This window comes from Drosophila santomea, chromosome 3R (genome assembly GCF_016746245.2).
Source record: "Drosophila santomea strain STO CAGO 1482 chromosome 3R, Prin_Dsan_1.1, whole genome shotgun sequence".
Lineage (NCBI taxonomy): Eukaryota > Metazoa > Arthropoda > Insecta > Diptera > Drosophilidae > Drosophila > Drosophila santomea.
The window spans coordinates 6,726,468-6,739,265 of record NC_053019.2 but is presented as its reverse complement, the minus strand read 5'-3'; the positions used below and the strand labels follow the sequence as shown (position 1 = coordinate 6,739,265).

The window sequence follows — 12,798 nt, the reverse complement described above, 5'->3', positions numbered from 1 at the left end:
CAACGCCTCGGGATTTGTTTGCGCCAAAGTCGTAAAAACTCAAATGATTCTACTGCGGAACAAGGCTTTTCACATTTGATTTTGGCTCCCTAACAATTGGAATATATTAGGCATGGCCTTTAGAACCCAAGAATACCGCCTAACGATCTGCATGTTTCTGCATTCATTTTACCGCGGGCTAAGCTCAACTAATTTCGTTTTTCAGTTCTCTGTGTTTTTCCTTCCTGAAAAGTACATCTAAATTCCAAATTTCAGCAACAACCGTCTAAGCATCAGAATCCACTCGAAACAAGAAGCCGGAACTAGTTATGCATTTAGTTTAGCCAGTTTGGCATTCGGACATGCCAAAGCCAAATGCCAATTACCACGAAAGCGCCATTGAGTAAGCAATTCAAATGCAGAGGGCCACCAATAGCTCCCCAATGAGACTGTGAGACTGCCGGGAGTCCAGACCCAGATACCCCCAATAGACTGGGTCATTTTAGGGGGAAGGACGAGGGAAATTACTTAATGCGGTCTTTAGTTCGGCGCATTTACCCATCTAGATTCGACTGGGTGCGATGTCTACACTTCTCAATGCGACTGCAGTGAAGAACATTTATTTACTAAGCCTCTGACTAAATGTTGTCTTTACATCTCCTTAGTTTTAATGAAAATTGGAGCTTTATATTTACCAAACACCAAATCTGAACATGTTTTTCTGTTGAAGGGAAATGAAAGTGCCGTAAGAGTACAAAAAGTGCCTATAAAATAGTTTCAAAATTAAATTTCAATATATTTTCAATTATTATTCAATTATTATGAGCATTTAATTTTCCTCTACACTTACCTCTTTTATGACCGACATTGAAGTGAGAGCGCAAATAAGCTCCAAATAAGAGTGAACTTAATTGAAGTGAGGAGGAATTTTTAGTGAGGAAAATATGGTTTATGAATTGATAAAATGCTTTTAACGCTTACACTCCACGTGTCAGTTGCTCGGTATCCGCTTACACTTAAAACCTAAAATTCCAGGGTCCAGAGAGGGAAACCCATAGACTGTGGCCCAAAAAAACAGGGAGCTTACGAAGGACAATCCAACAGATTACCAACCTGAAAGTTTGGACTGCGGGAATGGGTCACCAGTAAGCACGAGTCCGCGAACAAATGCGCGAATGATAAAAACTAAACATGTCCGTGGGTCGGTGTTTTGTTTTCCGTCGCCGAAAATTCTCCCTAATGGTTGATGGCATCATGAGCGTGCCGGGAGCTCAATTTAAGCATTTAAGCATCTCCGACAACAAAATAAATTCATCGAATATAAACGACCTATTGAACTCATTACCAGGCATTGAATTTTCAATAAAAATCTTGTTATTTTGTAGATTTACTTTGCGGAATGCGAGTTTAGTTACGAAGAGTGGTAAGCCAAATTTTTTCTTAGGTCATCAGTTTTTAAGAAAACACGTCCAAGTGCAACTGTTAGTCTTTTGAATCTGCATTCTCAAAAACTTCCAGCACGTCATATCGCCTTGATACGAAATGTGTTATACACATCTAGCAATAAAAAGTACTAATTCTATAAAGGTTTATACACTTGCTACTATAATTTATGTTCGAATCGGCATCCTATAACAATTCGTATACTATTTAACAGTGTTATACAAATTTAAAATAGAGCTACTTTGTTATACAGAGCGAATTCGGTCTACGAACCATTTGAAAACCACCCTATGCTAAAAACAGCTTTTATGCACAACAGGGTACAAAAATAAAAGAACAATTTATTTTTTATTGAACTAAAATATCACGGATTAAAACAAATAGTACGTGGCAAATATGAAACTATATACATATTAATCAAAACCCCTGTTGTTCTTCACTTGCAACTGAACCGAAAGATGATAAAGGCCTGGAATACTGAAGTCATCAAACAGCTCTTAAGTACCTGACTCAATACAGATATTAAAATAACAATTTACATATTTAAATACAGTACAGGATATTTCCGAAGGAAATTTTCACTTTAAGGTGGAACGTAAGGATATTAAAACCAAGAGCTAACTTTACAGTATAGAACTAATGGATAAAAGTAAGGAGCTGTAAAATTTCTTGTGAGTTCCATTTTAAATATGTACGTGTATGAAATTTTGCGCCATGTAATATACAATGTAGAAGCGAAAAATGTTTCGTTACCGTTATGTAGAAAGTATGCTGTAACTTGGAAATTGTTTACATTTGGGGTAAGAAGTAATTTAAAGAATAAGCTGTAATCTTACGAAAATAATACAACATAGCACAATGTAGGAAGTAAGGAAAAGGTAACAAGGAAAATGTAAGTAAGGAAAATGTATAAAAGTATTCAGAATAATTCGCGCTGTAATGTCAGAAGTAATTAAGGGAGTGCTTTATATGTATCTTATAAATACAAATAAATTGTTGTAAAATATCTTGTGAGCCCCGTTTTCAATATGTAATGTAAGTGTATTTAACTTTGCACCATGTAACATACAAAGTAGAAGCGAAAACCGTTAAGTAGGAAGTATACTGTAACTTGAAAATAATTTACATTTGGGGTAGGAAGTAATTAAAAGAATAAGCTGTAATGTTACTAAAATAATACAACACAGCAGAATGTGTTGTAAGGAAAAGGTAACAGGGAGCTGTATTAGTAGTTAACGGAAAAATGTATAAAAGTATTCAGAATAATTCGCGCTGTAATGTCAGAAGTTAATTAGGAAGTGCTTCAAATATATCTTATGAATACAATAAATACAATCCAAGATTACTGATTGGACCACTTTGTTAAAAATTGCTTTATTTGACAAAACTTTGGTTGACGAATCCCGCATTCCGGGTGTTTGCCGTGAGCACGGGCGTAGGACTGGGTATACTATATACGGGATAAAGGGGAGCAAACTCATTGCTTCCGAATGCATGCAGCTCTTCTTCGTTGATATTGCCCCGTTGAGTGTGCCGGGATTCCTCATAATTGGGGAGCCCTGAAAAATAGTAAATAGTTTTTACTTAAACATTAAAACTATTATAAATACTTCAAATACTTCTACTTAAAAATGGAATTATTTATATAGTCGTATGGTCCTAACGAAAGTCTCTTATAAACTCAACCCTCACCGAACATTATATTAATAAATGAACAATTCTGCTGAGTTTGAGAAATGTATTAACCAGTTCATTCACAACACCTTATCGTCTAAATGTAGAAATATTTGTTTATCTGGAAATGAGTATGAAGGTGGGACTTTTACTCAACAAGCTTATATACGCCCTTATAAGCGAGTTCGACATTATGTTTTAGTTTTATTAAACTTTTGTTAGCCCTTTTTTTAATATTATCTAAATAATGGTACTTGAAACTTGCGTTTGACATATGTTTTGAAAGTAAGTTGGTCGATATCTACAAAAACTGCGTGCTTGGTTCGTAAAAGAATTTGATAAGGTTGCAGTCAATCATGACAAGTTCATTGGCACGTAGACTGCAAAATCATGATCTCACCTGAATCAGCTGCACCGGACGTCAGATCGCTAGGCAAGCTCCCAAGTGCGGTCACCATGGGTAGCTCGTCGGGTGGATTCCTCCTAGATTCCGGTCCTTCGTAGTGGGCACTTCGCCGGGGAGGTTGTTGCACCACTATGCCCGAAACCGCCAGGGGAATGGTGCCAATAGTAACCGGCATGACCATCAGCTGTTGTTCCCGAAGACTCTTCACTAACGCCTCCACCTCCAGCTGGTAGGCGATCTGGATAAGGTTGCTCAACTCCACGCAGGTGGGCGGCGTTGAGGGTACGAGCAAATCGATGGTCTGGGAGCGGGTGCACTGCTTCAGCACGGAGTCCCCTTTGGCTCGCGATATTATTATTCGTTCCACCCGGGAGTGTTCAGGACTGACGCTATAGTATCGCACCAGCATCACCAGGGAGAGTCGCAGTTCGGAGACGGCTACGGCAGTGTTGTTGACTACCACCATGGTCACGGGAATCTTCTGGCCAGGAACGTAACCGGCTTGCGGCAGGTGCAGCTCCAGTTTTAAAGGATCTGTCTTGCAGGGACCACAGCAAAAGGTGCGGTAACCCTCGCTGTGGGCAGCGGACTGTGATAAAAAATCGATATGAAAACGATTGCTTAAGATAAATATAGTTGTTGTTTCACTATAACGCCGAATTAAAGCAAGATTCATTTGAATTATTGTTAACTTATTATCCGTTTTAATTTTTAATAACTTAACTAAATACTAACCCTTAACTGGGGAGTGTCGAAGTTGAGATCCAGCATCTTAAGAACCGTAAAGCCCTTTGTGTAGGCCTGATCGAACTTCCACGGTCTGACCAGCAGGACCTTCACTATATAGCGGATGCAGCCATGGCGACCCTCAAAGGACGAGGGACACTGATAGGGAAGCTGGCAGGCAAAGTTATAGTTGTGCACACCAGCCTGAATACTGAGTCTATTGTTGTCTTTTCGGAGATACAATTGTTTATAAGGGCAAACATTTTTTAAGGGCTACTCACTTTGCTCGGAACCCAAAAGATAAGTGTTTGATGATAGATAATCCTCACGGCCCACGTAGAGCTTTGTCGAGCCCAGACTCTTTTCGCTCCACTTGGTTATAGAATACCCGACCACCTTGAGCAGCACAGCTGAGATTTAAGAGAAATTGAAGAAAAGAGTTAACTACGATACTAGCGTTATATAAGCAGTTAATTAAGTTAAAAGTGCCAAGTATATGAATAATTCAGTTCTAATCCTAACTAAACTGTTATAAATATTTGAGGGGTGTTTAAATATTTCCAATTATTAATTATAATTATAATTATAATTATGTTTCTAGTAGAGTAAAGGGGTATTCTGGATTTGTTGAAAAGCAGCTGAGTAAGGGGTATCTGATAGTCAAGAAACTCGACTATAGCACTCCATCCTCTTTTCAATATAATTTCGTGGGGACCCTAATCTCGTTATTAAAATAATACCGAAGCAAAGCCACTTTGGAGTCTTATCAATCAGCCCCACACATTCCGCGTCGAAGAATGTCCGCTAAATTCAGTGTCGTCATAAAAATACGGAATTTTTACATATACACATATCGTTATCGAGCCACTATTTATAACACTGCCGCAAGGTAGAGCTAAACTTAAGCAATTAACGGAACTTTTGGGATTTGATTTCAATATAATTAATCAAACGTTTATGGCAAGTACCTTGAACCTCCTTGGACCTGTCACATTTGAGGGTCGCGCATCCGTTTACCAGCTGACCGGCGTAGAAAGTACCATGTCTATTATTATCGAAGCTGATCTCACACGTAACGACCATTTTACCCAGATTAAATGTCCGAGCGCGAAAAAGCTAAGACCGATGTTCGGGGGCAACTCACTTCGACTAACTTAAGTACAATACTTCTGGACTGCTTGCAGTGCGACCGCGTCGTTAGATAAGCGATAAGAACCTTAACTTGGACACGCCGTCGGATTCGGACTTCTCAGGGAACTATATGGAATCGGAGTCCAAACTGTATAAGAGTCGATAAAAAGCTCCCTTGCGAACTACTTGAACGATCACTTTGGGTGTTCGGTCTGTTATCTGGGTTGGTGGAAGAGGGCTTGGCCCTGGGGAACTTAGTGCCAGCATTCATGTATCATTATCGAGGTCTTTTTTAGGAGTAAGAAATGTGTATCATTTGAAAATATTAATAGCAAAGGGCATTAATAACTCAAAAAAATGTAAAAATCGCCTAAACATGTACCAGTGATGATAATTGTGAAAATAATGTTTATTATAAAGTTCTAGGTGGAATTTTTGCTTTGTGTACAAATGCTTTGTCGCCCTTAGATTTTTAATATTTGTTTTCGTTTTCATAACCACGTTCCCTTGTCTTTGTCCACATCCATGGCCGGATTGACAAAGGCTCTCTCAGCCATATAATTCTGTGTATAATCCGTCGGCGGTGGAGCTGAAGGACTAGGTATGTCGAAGACCGGATAGAGTGGCTTATAGGCACCGCCATCCAAGCTAAGAGTGTTGGGCGGTACTGGTTCCGGTTCGTCTAGGTCGTCTGACTTCGTTGCAGCCGTGCTGCGCATGTGAAGAGCCTCCTGATAATTGGGAGGAGCTAAAAGGTACAAACACAGGACGTCAATTTATACTGAAATTCGTAAAATTATAGTTCTAGGTAACTCACGAATGGATTCGTCGACAGCCCATGGACTCAAAGAATTCGGAGCTGGTGCAGTGGCTAATCTTTCAACAGCCAGTTCATTAACATCTAGCTGGGGGACCAAACCTCGAGGCTGGATGGGTACGTGTTGCGCCAGAGGAACACTGCCAATGGTCACAGGAATGCTGACGACCTCGTTGTTGTGGCAGCCCTTGACCTTGGCCTCCACCTCCACTTGGTAGGCGATCTGGATGATGCCGCACAGATTGAAGCAGGTGGGCGGAGTGGCCGGCACTCTGATCTCATAGCTAAACAGTTTCCTGCAGTTCCTTTGCACAGCGTCTCCCTTAAAAGTGTTGACCACCAACCTCTCGGATGTGGTATTGGGCATCGAAGGTGGCTTGCTGTGGTATGTCACCAGCATCACGAAACTTATAAGGAGCTGCTCCACCGGGATGTGGCTGTCGTTCGTGACCAGCACGCTGATGGGAACGTTCTGGCCAGGCACAAATCCTGTCTGTGGAACGGTCAGTTGGAGGGCCAAAGGATCTGACCGGCAAGGCCAGCAGCAGTAGGTCTTTGAGGTCTCACTGTGGGCGGGTACCTAAAAATATGTGATTAGTTTAGTTTTTAAGTGATTTTTATTCGTGTTAGATTTGGATTCGCACCCTCAGCAGTGGACTATCGAAGTTGAGGTCCATCACTTTAAGCACCGTAAAGCAACGTGTGTAGGTTTGATCAAATTTCCAGGGCCGGACCAGGGTCACGTTTGTCATGTACCGCACCCTGCCGTGTGCTCCCTCGAAAGACGAAGGACATTCGGTGGGAATAAGGCACACGAAGTTGTAAGTGTGAATGCCCGCTTCAATGGATACTTGGCCTGCAGATATGATTATTAATAAAGTGGACTTTCGTGCCTAAGTGGGGATTTACGGACTGCTCAGATTGGATCCCACCAAAAAAGTTTTGGACGCTATGTAATCCTCGCGGCCGTAGAATGTGTGACGTCTCCGCCTCCTGTTTCTGGTTACCCTTTCAATCCATCGCGTCTCTGCGTATCCGGTTATGTTCAAGGTGATGGCTGCGGAGAAAAAACTTGACGTATAAAATGGAATTTGATAAACAAGGGATGTAAGCATTTATTCAAGGTGTCAATTGTTAATTCGCACACGGCGTTTTTAAAAACTAAATTTTAATTCAATGGAGTCACAAATTGAATTAATTATTTTAATTTTTAAAAGTCATTCTAACGAAGCACACAATTTTTTTATGATATTTTACGCATTAAATTCCTTTAATCAAACATATTTACAGACTATGCGTTCACTTGGGGTATGCACCAAAACTTATACAAGAAATAGTTGTGTTTATAAAAAAGCCAAATATGTATCACTCCCTTTCAATATCAATTAATGCGAAACCCATTGATTATTTAAAAATAATTTAATCTTATCGAGCGCAAATATTTATCGTTGATGCATTTGTGTATGTTCATGGAACACCTTTCTATACACATTACATTTCGCACGTGTGGTTCTCGGCTCACTATAAATATTATGAGTCACTGGACTTGATCTTCGCTACAAAACGTTAACCGCATTTTAAAATGGTCGATAAGATAAGGATGACTCATGCCGCACTGCCAAATTCCAAAGGCATCTCTAACGAACTCCCTCACCTTTTACCAACTTCATCTTGTCCAGTTTCAACGTAACTCTGCCAGTTAGAACCTGGCCCCCAAAGTAGGTGCCATGGGGATTGTTATCGAAATCAATTTCACAGGTAACAACCATAATTGTAATTGTAACCGCAATTGCGTATTTATTGGCCGATCCCACTCTGATGCCAGCGCAAACACGACTGATTTGATTTTAATGCCAATGTTCAGTTATTTACTCCCTAACTTTCGAGAACACCAGACAGACTGGAATGGACAGCTTTTGCCAACGATAACACCCACATGCCCACTTGGGTGCCAGAAATCAACTGAGAATGAAACAAACATTGCGGTCGTTCTATATTGGTAGCGATGGCCAGGCCAATTTTGAATTATACATTTTGCCAAATGCAGTCGCGCAGTAAATAGCCTGATACCTCTGAAAAAAGCTCAAGGACTTCTTGAGTAGTAGGCGTGGGATTGGATGTCAAATAGTTTTCAAATTTGAAATAGTTTCTTCAGTCGCCATCATTTTTTCCCCTCTTTGTCCAAAGCTGCTCCCTCGCTCTTTTCTACAGTTGAAGTAGACAAATCAAAGACAGGATACAACGGCTTGTATGACTTCTCTTCCAGATTTCCCGCTACTGACTGTTTCTCCAAGTCACTATGAGTATGCATCGCCTCGGCGTAGCTCGGTGGCGCTTTAAAAATCGTAAGGTTACATAATGGGTACGGCCTTATTATAATAATAATAACTTACGTAGTGTGGATCCTTCCAACCAGGGATATGGGGGAGCAGCTGGAGCATAAGCTCCCTCAGCCCCAACCAAAGTCAAACCGCTTTGTTCTGGAACCACTGGCCCGGAGCTCTGTGGTGTGTATTGCACCATAGGCGGCGATATCGGAACACCACAAATAGTCACCGGCAGTATCAGAGTTCCGTTGATATGCATGCCCTTCACCTTGGCCACAACCTCGATCTGGTATCCAATCTTAATAATGCGGCACAGATGGAAACACGAAGGCGGAGTAGAGGGAATCAGCAGTTGAAAGTCGTATGCTTTCCGCGAGTTCCTCAAAACCCCGTCTGCCTTCAACTTGGTGACGGACTTACGCTCACAATTGGAACCTGAACTCAGGTCACTGTAGTAAGTGATCATCATTGATAGACCGACCTTTACTTCATACACCCGAATTTTGCTTTCGTTACCAACCAAAACATTTACGGGTACCGTCTGCCCCGGTACAAAGCCAGTCTGCGGCAAATTCAGCTCCAGCGTTAGAGGATCCGATTTGAAGGGCCAGACTCCAAAGGTTTTCTCAGTCTTGGCCTGCACGGGTACCTTAAAAGCGAATACGTTATTTTAGCTTTCTGTGCACATTAAAATTCAACTTATATTTACCTGTGAAACAGAGTTATATGTGTTTATGTCCATCACTTGAATTACTGTGAAAGGTCTTGTAAACACGCTGTCGTACTTCCAAGGCTGAATGATATTGACGTCTACCATATAACGTATACGACCATGGGTCCCCTCGAACGACGAGGGACAGTTGATGGGTATTTGACAAGCGAAATTATAGGACCTGGTTCCTGGCTCCAATGACATTTCTGTGCCGAATAAACCAAAAAATTATTTAACGAATTTCAATAACAAATTATCACTTATTGCCATACCAGGGCTTGATTCGGAACCCAAGAGATAATCTTTACTGGACAGGTATTTCTCAAATCCATTGTACGATTCTGAAGTGGACTTGTTGTTCGAATCAGTCTTGCTTTCGGTCCAATGAGTCTCTGCGAAACCTTTTAGCTTAAGTCGAATTGCTAAGTACATAAAATATTACAAAGTTATATGACAACTCGCAATTATGATATGAGCACTTACCTTTGATTTGAATCAACTTATCCGTGCTCAGAGTCACTTGACCAGCAACCATTTGGCCCGCGTAAAAAACGCCTTCCGTATTATTGTGAAATAAAATTTGGCAAATTATTCCCATGATTTATTTTATTGTTGGCCCCACCGCAAGTTTTATATTAATTTATGGCTGTCAATTATTGAGATGTTTTCCCTTCAATAGCCGCAATCAAACTGAACAAAAAAGTTTCTTTCAACTCGTTTGTGCTCTGGAGACCTTTAGGTTTATTTATCTTATCAGTACACATATAAATCTATTTATTGGTAAACACAAAAACCCCCTACAATTTTGATATACAGTAAATGGATGATTCGTAACCAGGTGAGCCAAGTTATCAGGTCCAACAGCGAAAGCAGCTGATGGTAATATTTCTGGCTGTAAAAGAAAAGCCCCCAAATGAGTTGAAACTCGGGCATCTGAGGAGACCAATTTCATTAAAATAAATATATTTTCTCATGGATAAGACATTGCGCAACTCGGCAAATATTATTCACGCGGGTCAAAACAGTTACCGCAGTTTTAGTACCTATTCTAATGTTTTTTAGTATTACTTATGAATTGTTTACACAGTGGGAATATTCATTTGCAATCGTTTTAAAGCCAAGTGCTTTTTTCTACTTCGTCATTGACATAGCCTCCATCAGTCTTGAGTTCATTTGTTCCCAAATTCAGTTCGTCCACTTGATTTGACAAATCAAAGACTCCGTACAAGGGTAAAAACACAATTGCGTCGTTTTTCTTCTCTTGTGATCCTTTGATGCCTTTTTTCTGAGACTTTTTTTTAGATTTCGAAAACTTTTGCGGATCCAGGGAGATGTGTTTAGCCGCGGCGTAGGTCGGCTGAGCTAAAATAAATATTGATGTGTTTATTTATAATCTTAGAAGAATTTTGTAAATTGGAGGGTAAACGGTTTGTTAGTATATTTCATTTTCTTAAAACTCCTATTTTAGTTACCAATAGAAGGATCCGCAGCCCATGGATTTGGGATCCCAAGTGGTTCTCCAAGCTGTTCGCTGCCAATTAAAATCAATGCCTTGGCATCAAGCTGCTGGGGTGGCAGGACTTCGCTCCAAGTCCTTGGTTCTTTTTGGAGTTGCTCCGTTAGCGGGACACTTCCAATAGTTATGGGCATGTGAAGGGATTGGCCGCCATGACAACCTTTGACCCTGGCCTCCGCTTCCACCTGATAGCCGATCTGAATGATGCTACATAGATTAAAGCAGGTTGGCGGAGTGGCCGGCACCTTAAGATCGAAGTTAAGTTGCTTCCGGCATTTGGTCGCCACGCCGCCTCCGGTTTTTAAGACCATCTCGAAACGATCCTTGTTGGTGTCCGCGGACGGGGGTTGACTGTAGTAAATCACCACCATAGTCAATTTCACGGTTATGTCCTCCACGGCTACTCCACTGTCATTGGAAACAACCACCTCCACCGGTACGGTCTGTCCTGGCACAAAGCCACCTTGTGGCACAGAAAGTCGCATACTGAGTGGCGACGAGCGGCAGGGAAAGCAGCAGAAAGTGCGCTGGGACTCCACTTGGCTGGGTACCTGAAATTGTACGAATACACAGTTTAAAATCATTTACGGCTAATTTCATACTAGAGAATGGTACAACACATGGTACAGTGGACAACATAAAGGTATAGGTATATGTGTGTACTCAAAAAATATATATAGATACAATTAATAACTAACTACGTTAAGTTATTGTGCAAAATGGTATAATAGCTGGTTCACGAAAGAATAGAAACCTATAATAAACAACAACACAACTTTTCCTAATTTGCCTAACGATACGGAAAGGCACTTTAAGAAACGATACAAGAACACATTTGAACCTTCAAAAAAACATTCGAAAAAGTTATCTAAGAAAGAGTATCAAAGAATATTGGAACGGATGCCAAAAAAACTTACTCTCAGCATCAGACTTTCGGAGTTCAGGTCCATCACTTTGATTACAGTGAAACATCGATTAAAATTCAGATCGTGCTTCCACGGACGCACGAACCTCACATTCACCAGATAACGTATACGACCTAGTGTCCCCTCGAAAGAAGAGGGACATGTGATGGGCAACTGACAGGCGAATCTATACGTGCTGGTGCCGGGCTCAATAAGCACCTCTGAAATGGAGCTTTGATTTCATTGTCTCTTGATTTATGGTGATTTATCATCTTCGAACGCACCTATGCTGGAACTAGACCCGTGCAGATAAGCCCTGGTGGCCAAGTAGTCCACATGTCCATTGAATGATTCACCGTTCGACTGATCCTCCGGATCGTGTTCTGTATCGGCCCAATGGGTTTCGGCATATCCCTTGATGGTAAGAATTACAGCTGAAGTAAAAAAATGCTTTTACTTTAAAAGCTATTTTAGCCCTTGCAACTCGTGCACTTCAAATCGAATTTGGTCTTTCCGCAAATAACATTTGCTTCGAATAGAGATATCGTGTAAAATGAATCAGCGCCTTACCTTTCACTGGCTCTTCCTTGTCGGTTTTAATAACCACCTGTCCAGAAATCAACTGGCCTGCATAATAAATTCCCCGGGAATTATTGCAGAACTCTATCTCACAGATTACCATGGTTCGGAATAATTTGTATGTTAATCCAGGAGCTGTTTAACTTTTACCCTGCCTGTGTCGTGGCGCCCAGCAAACTGAAGTCACCCACTGGATCTATTTTTATTTTATTTTTTTGTGCAGCATTTATTTGACCAACATTTTTATTTTATCTTATCAATGCGAAAGGTATCTCAGTATTTAAACACAAATTTGTACCATTGCTATCGAAGTATTTACATATGTAAGTGACAGCAATTTGGGAAGTACGAAACTAGCAGAGAGAACTGATCGATGAGAGCCAGTTTTGCCAAGGTTGGGTTAGGAATGATAAGGCGATGTAGCAATAGAGGAGTAGAGGACTAAAGGAATAGTGCCACTGATTTATCACAAAAGTTGTTAATATATATATGGAGGAATTTCACTCAACTGGCCGCGTTGCCAACTATTCAGAAATACAAACATTGCAGTGGGTTTTGTAGAGAGTTAAGGCGATAAGATAAT

The 12,798-nt window shown here is 40.7% G+C and overlaps 4 protein-coding genes across 7 annotated transcripts; all 4 read right to left on the bottom strand.

Moving 5' to 3' along the window:
• Positions 1 to 2,776: 2,776 nt before the first annotated feature.
• On the bottom strand, positions 2,777 to 5,386 carry LOC120451773 (arrestin domain-containing protein 17). Its single transcript, XM_039635703.1, has 5 exons — positions 5,197 to 5,386; positions 4,510 to 4,638; positions 4,238 to 4,455; positions 3,497 to 4,091; positions 2,777 to 2,981 (listed from the first exon to the last, which is right to left on the bottom strand). Exons 1-5 carry the CDS (start codon positions 5,309 to 5,311, stop codon positions 2,797 to 2,799), a joined length of 1,242 nt encoding a protein of 413 aa, XP_039491637.1. The 5' UTR covers positions 5,312 to 5,386; the 3' UTR covers positions 2,777 to 2,796.
• Positions 5,387 to 5,747: 361 nt separating this feature from the next.
• LOC120453357 (arrestin domain-containing protein 17) lies at positions 5,748 to 8,019 on the bottom strand. Its single transcript, XM_039638030.1, has 5 exons — positions 7,831 to 8,019; positions 7,090 to 7,233; positions 6,821 to 7,032; positions 6,177 to 6,756; positions 5,748 to 6,107 (listed from the first exon to the last, which is right to left on the bottom strand). The coding sequence occupies exons 1-5, from the start codon at positions 7,943 to 7,945 to the stop codon at positions 5,851 to 5,853; spliced, it is 1,308 nt and encodes a 435-aa protein (XP_039493964.1). The 5' UTR covers positions 7,946 to 8,019; the 3' UTR covers positions 5,748 to 5,850.
• A 133-nt stretch (positions 8,020 to 8,152) lies between these two features.
• LOC120453359 (arrestin domain-containing protein 2) lies at positions 8,153 to 9,906 on the bottom strand. The gene is made up of 5 exons (XM_039638031.1): positions 9,699 to 9,906; positions 9,488 to 9,637; positions 9,213 to 9,421; positions 8,570 to 9,152; positions 8,153 to 8,510 (listed from the first exon to the last, which is right to left on the bottom strand). The coding sequence occupies exons 1-5, from the start codon at positions 9,811 to 9,813 to the stop codon at positions 8,338 to 8,340; spliced, it is 1,230 nt and encodes a 409-aa protein (XP_039493965.1). The 5' UTR covers positions 9,814 to 9,906; the 3' UTR covers positions 8,153 to 8,337.
• Positions 9,907 to 10,170: 264 nt separating this feature from the next.
• On the bottom strand, positions 10,171 to 12,559 carry LOC120452170 (arrestin domain-containing protein 3). Of its 4 annotated transcripts, none has more exons than XM_039636275.2 (5): positions 12,207 to 12,555; positions 11,921 to 12,070; positions 11,649 to 11,857; positions 10,688 to 11,282; positions 10,171 to 10,577 (listed from the first exon to the last, which is right to left on the bottom strand). In XM_039636275.2, exons 1-5 carry the CDS (start codon positions 12,316 to 12,318, stop codon positions 10,327 to 10,329), a joined length of 1,317 nt encoding a protein of 438 aa, XP_039492209.1. In that variant the 5' UTR covers positions 12,319 to 12,555; the 3' UTR covers positions 10,171 to 10,326. The 4 variants fall into 4 exon arrangements, with proteins under 4 accessions (XP_039492209.1, XP_039492212.1, XP_039492210.1 ...); XM_039636276.2 differs by having other exon boundaries at positions 10,409 to 10,572; positions 12,207 to 12,559; XM_039636277.2 differs by having other exon boundaries at positions 10,532 to 10,609; positions 12,207 to 12,559.
• Positions 12,560 to 12,798: the final 239 nt, after the last annotated feature.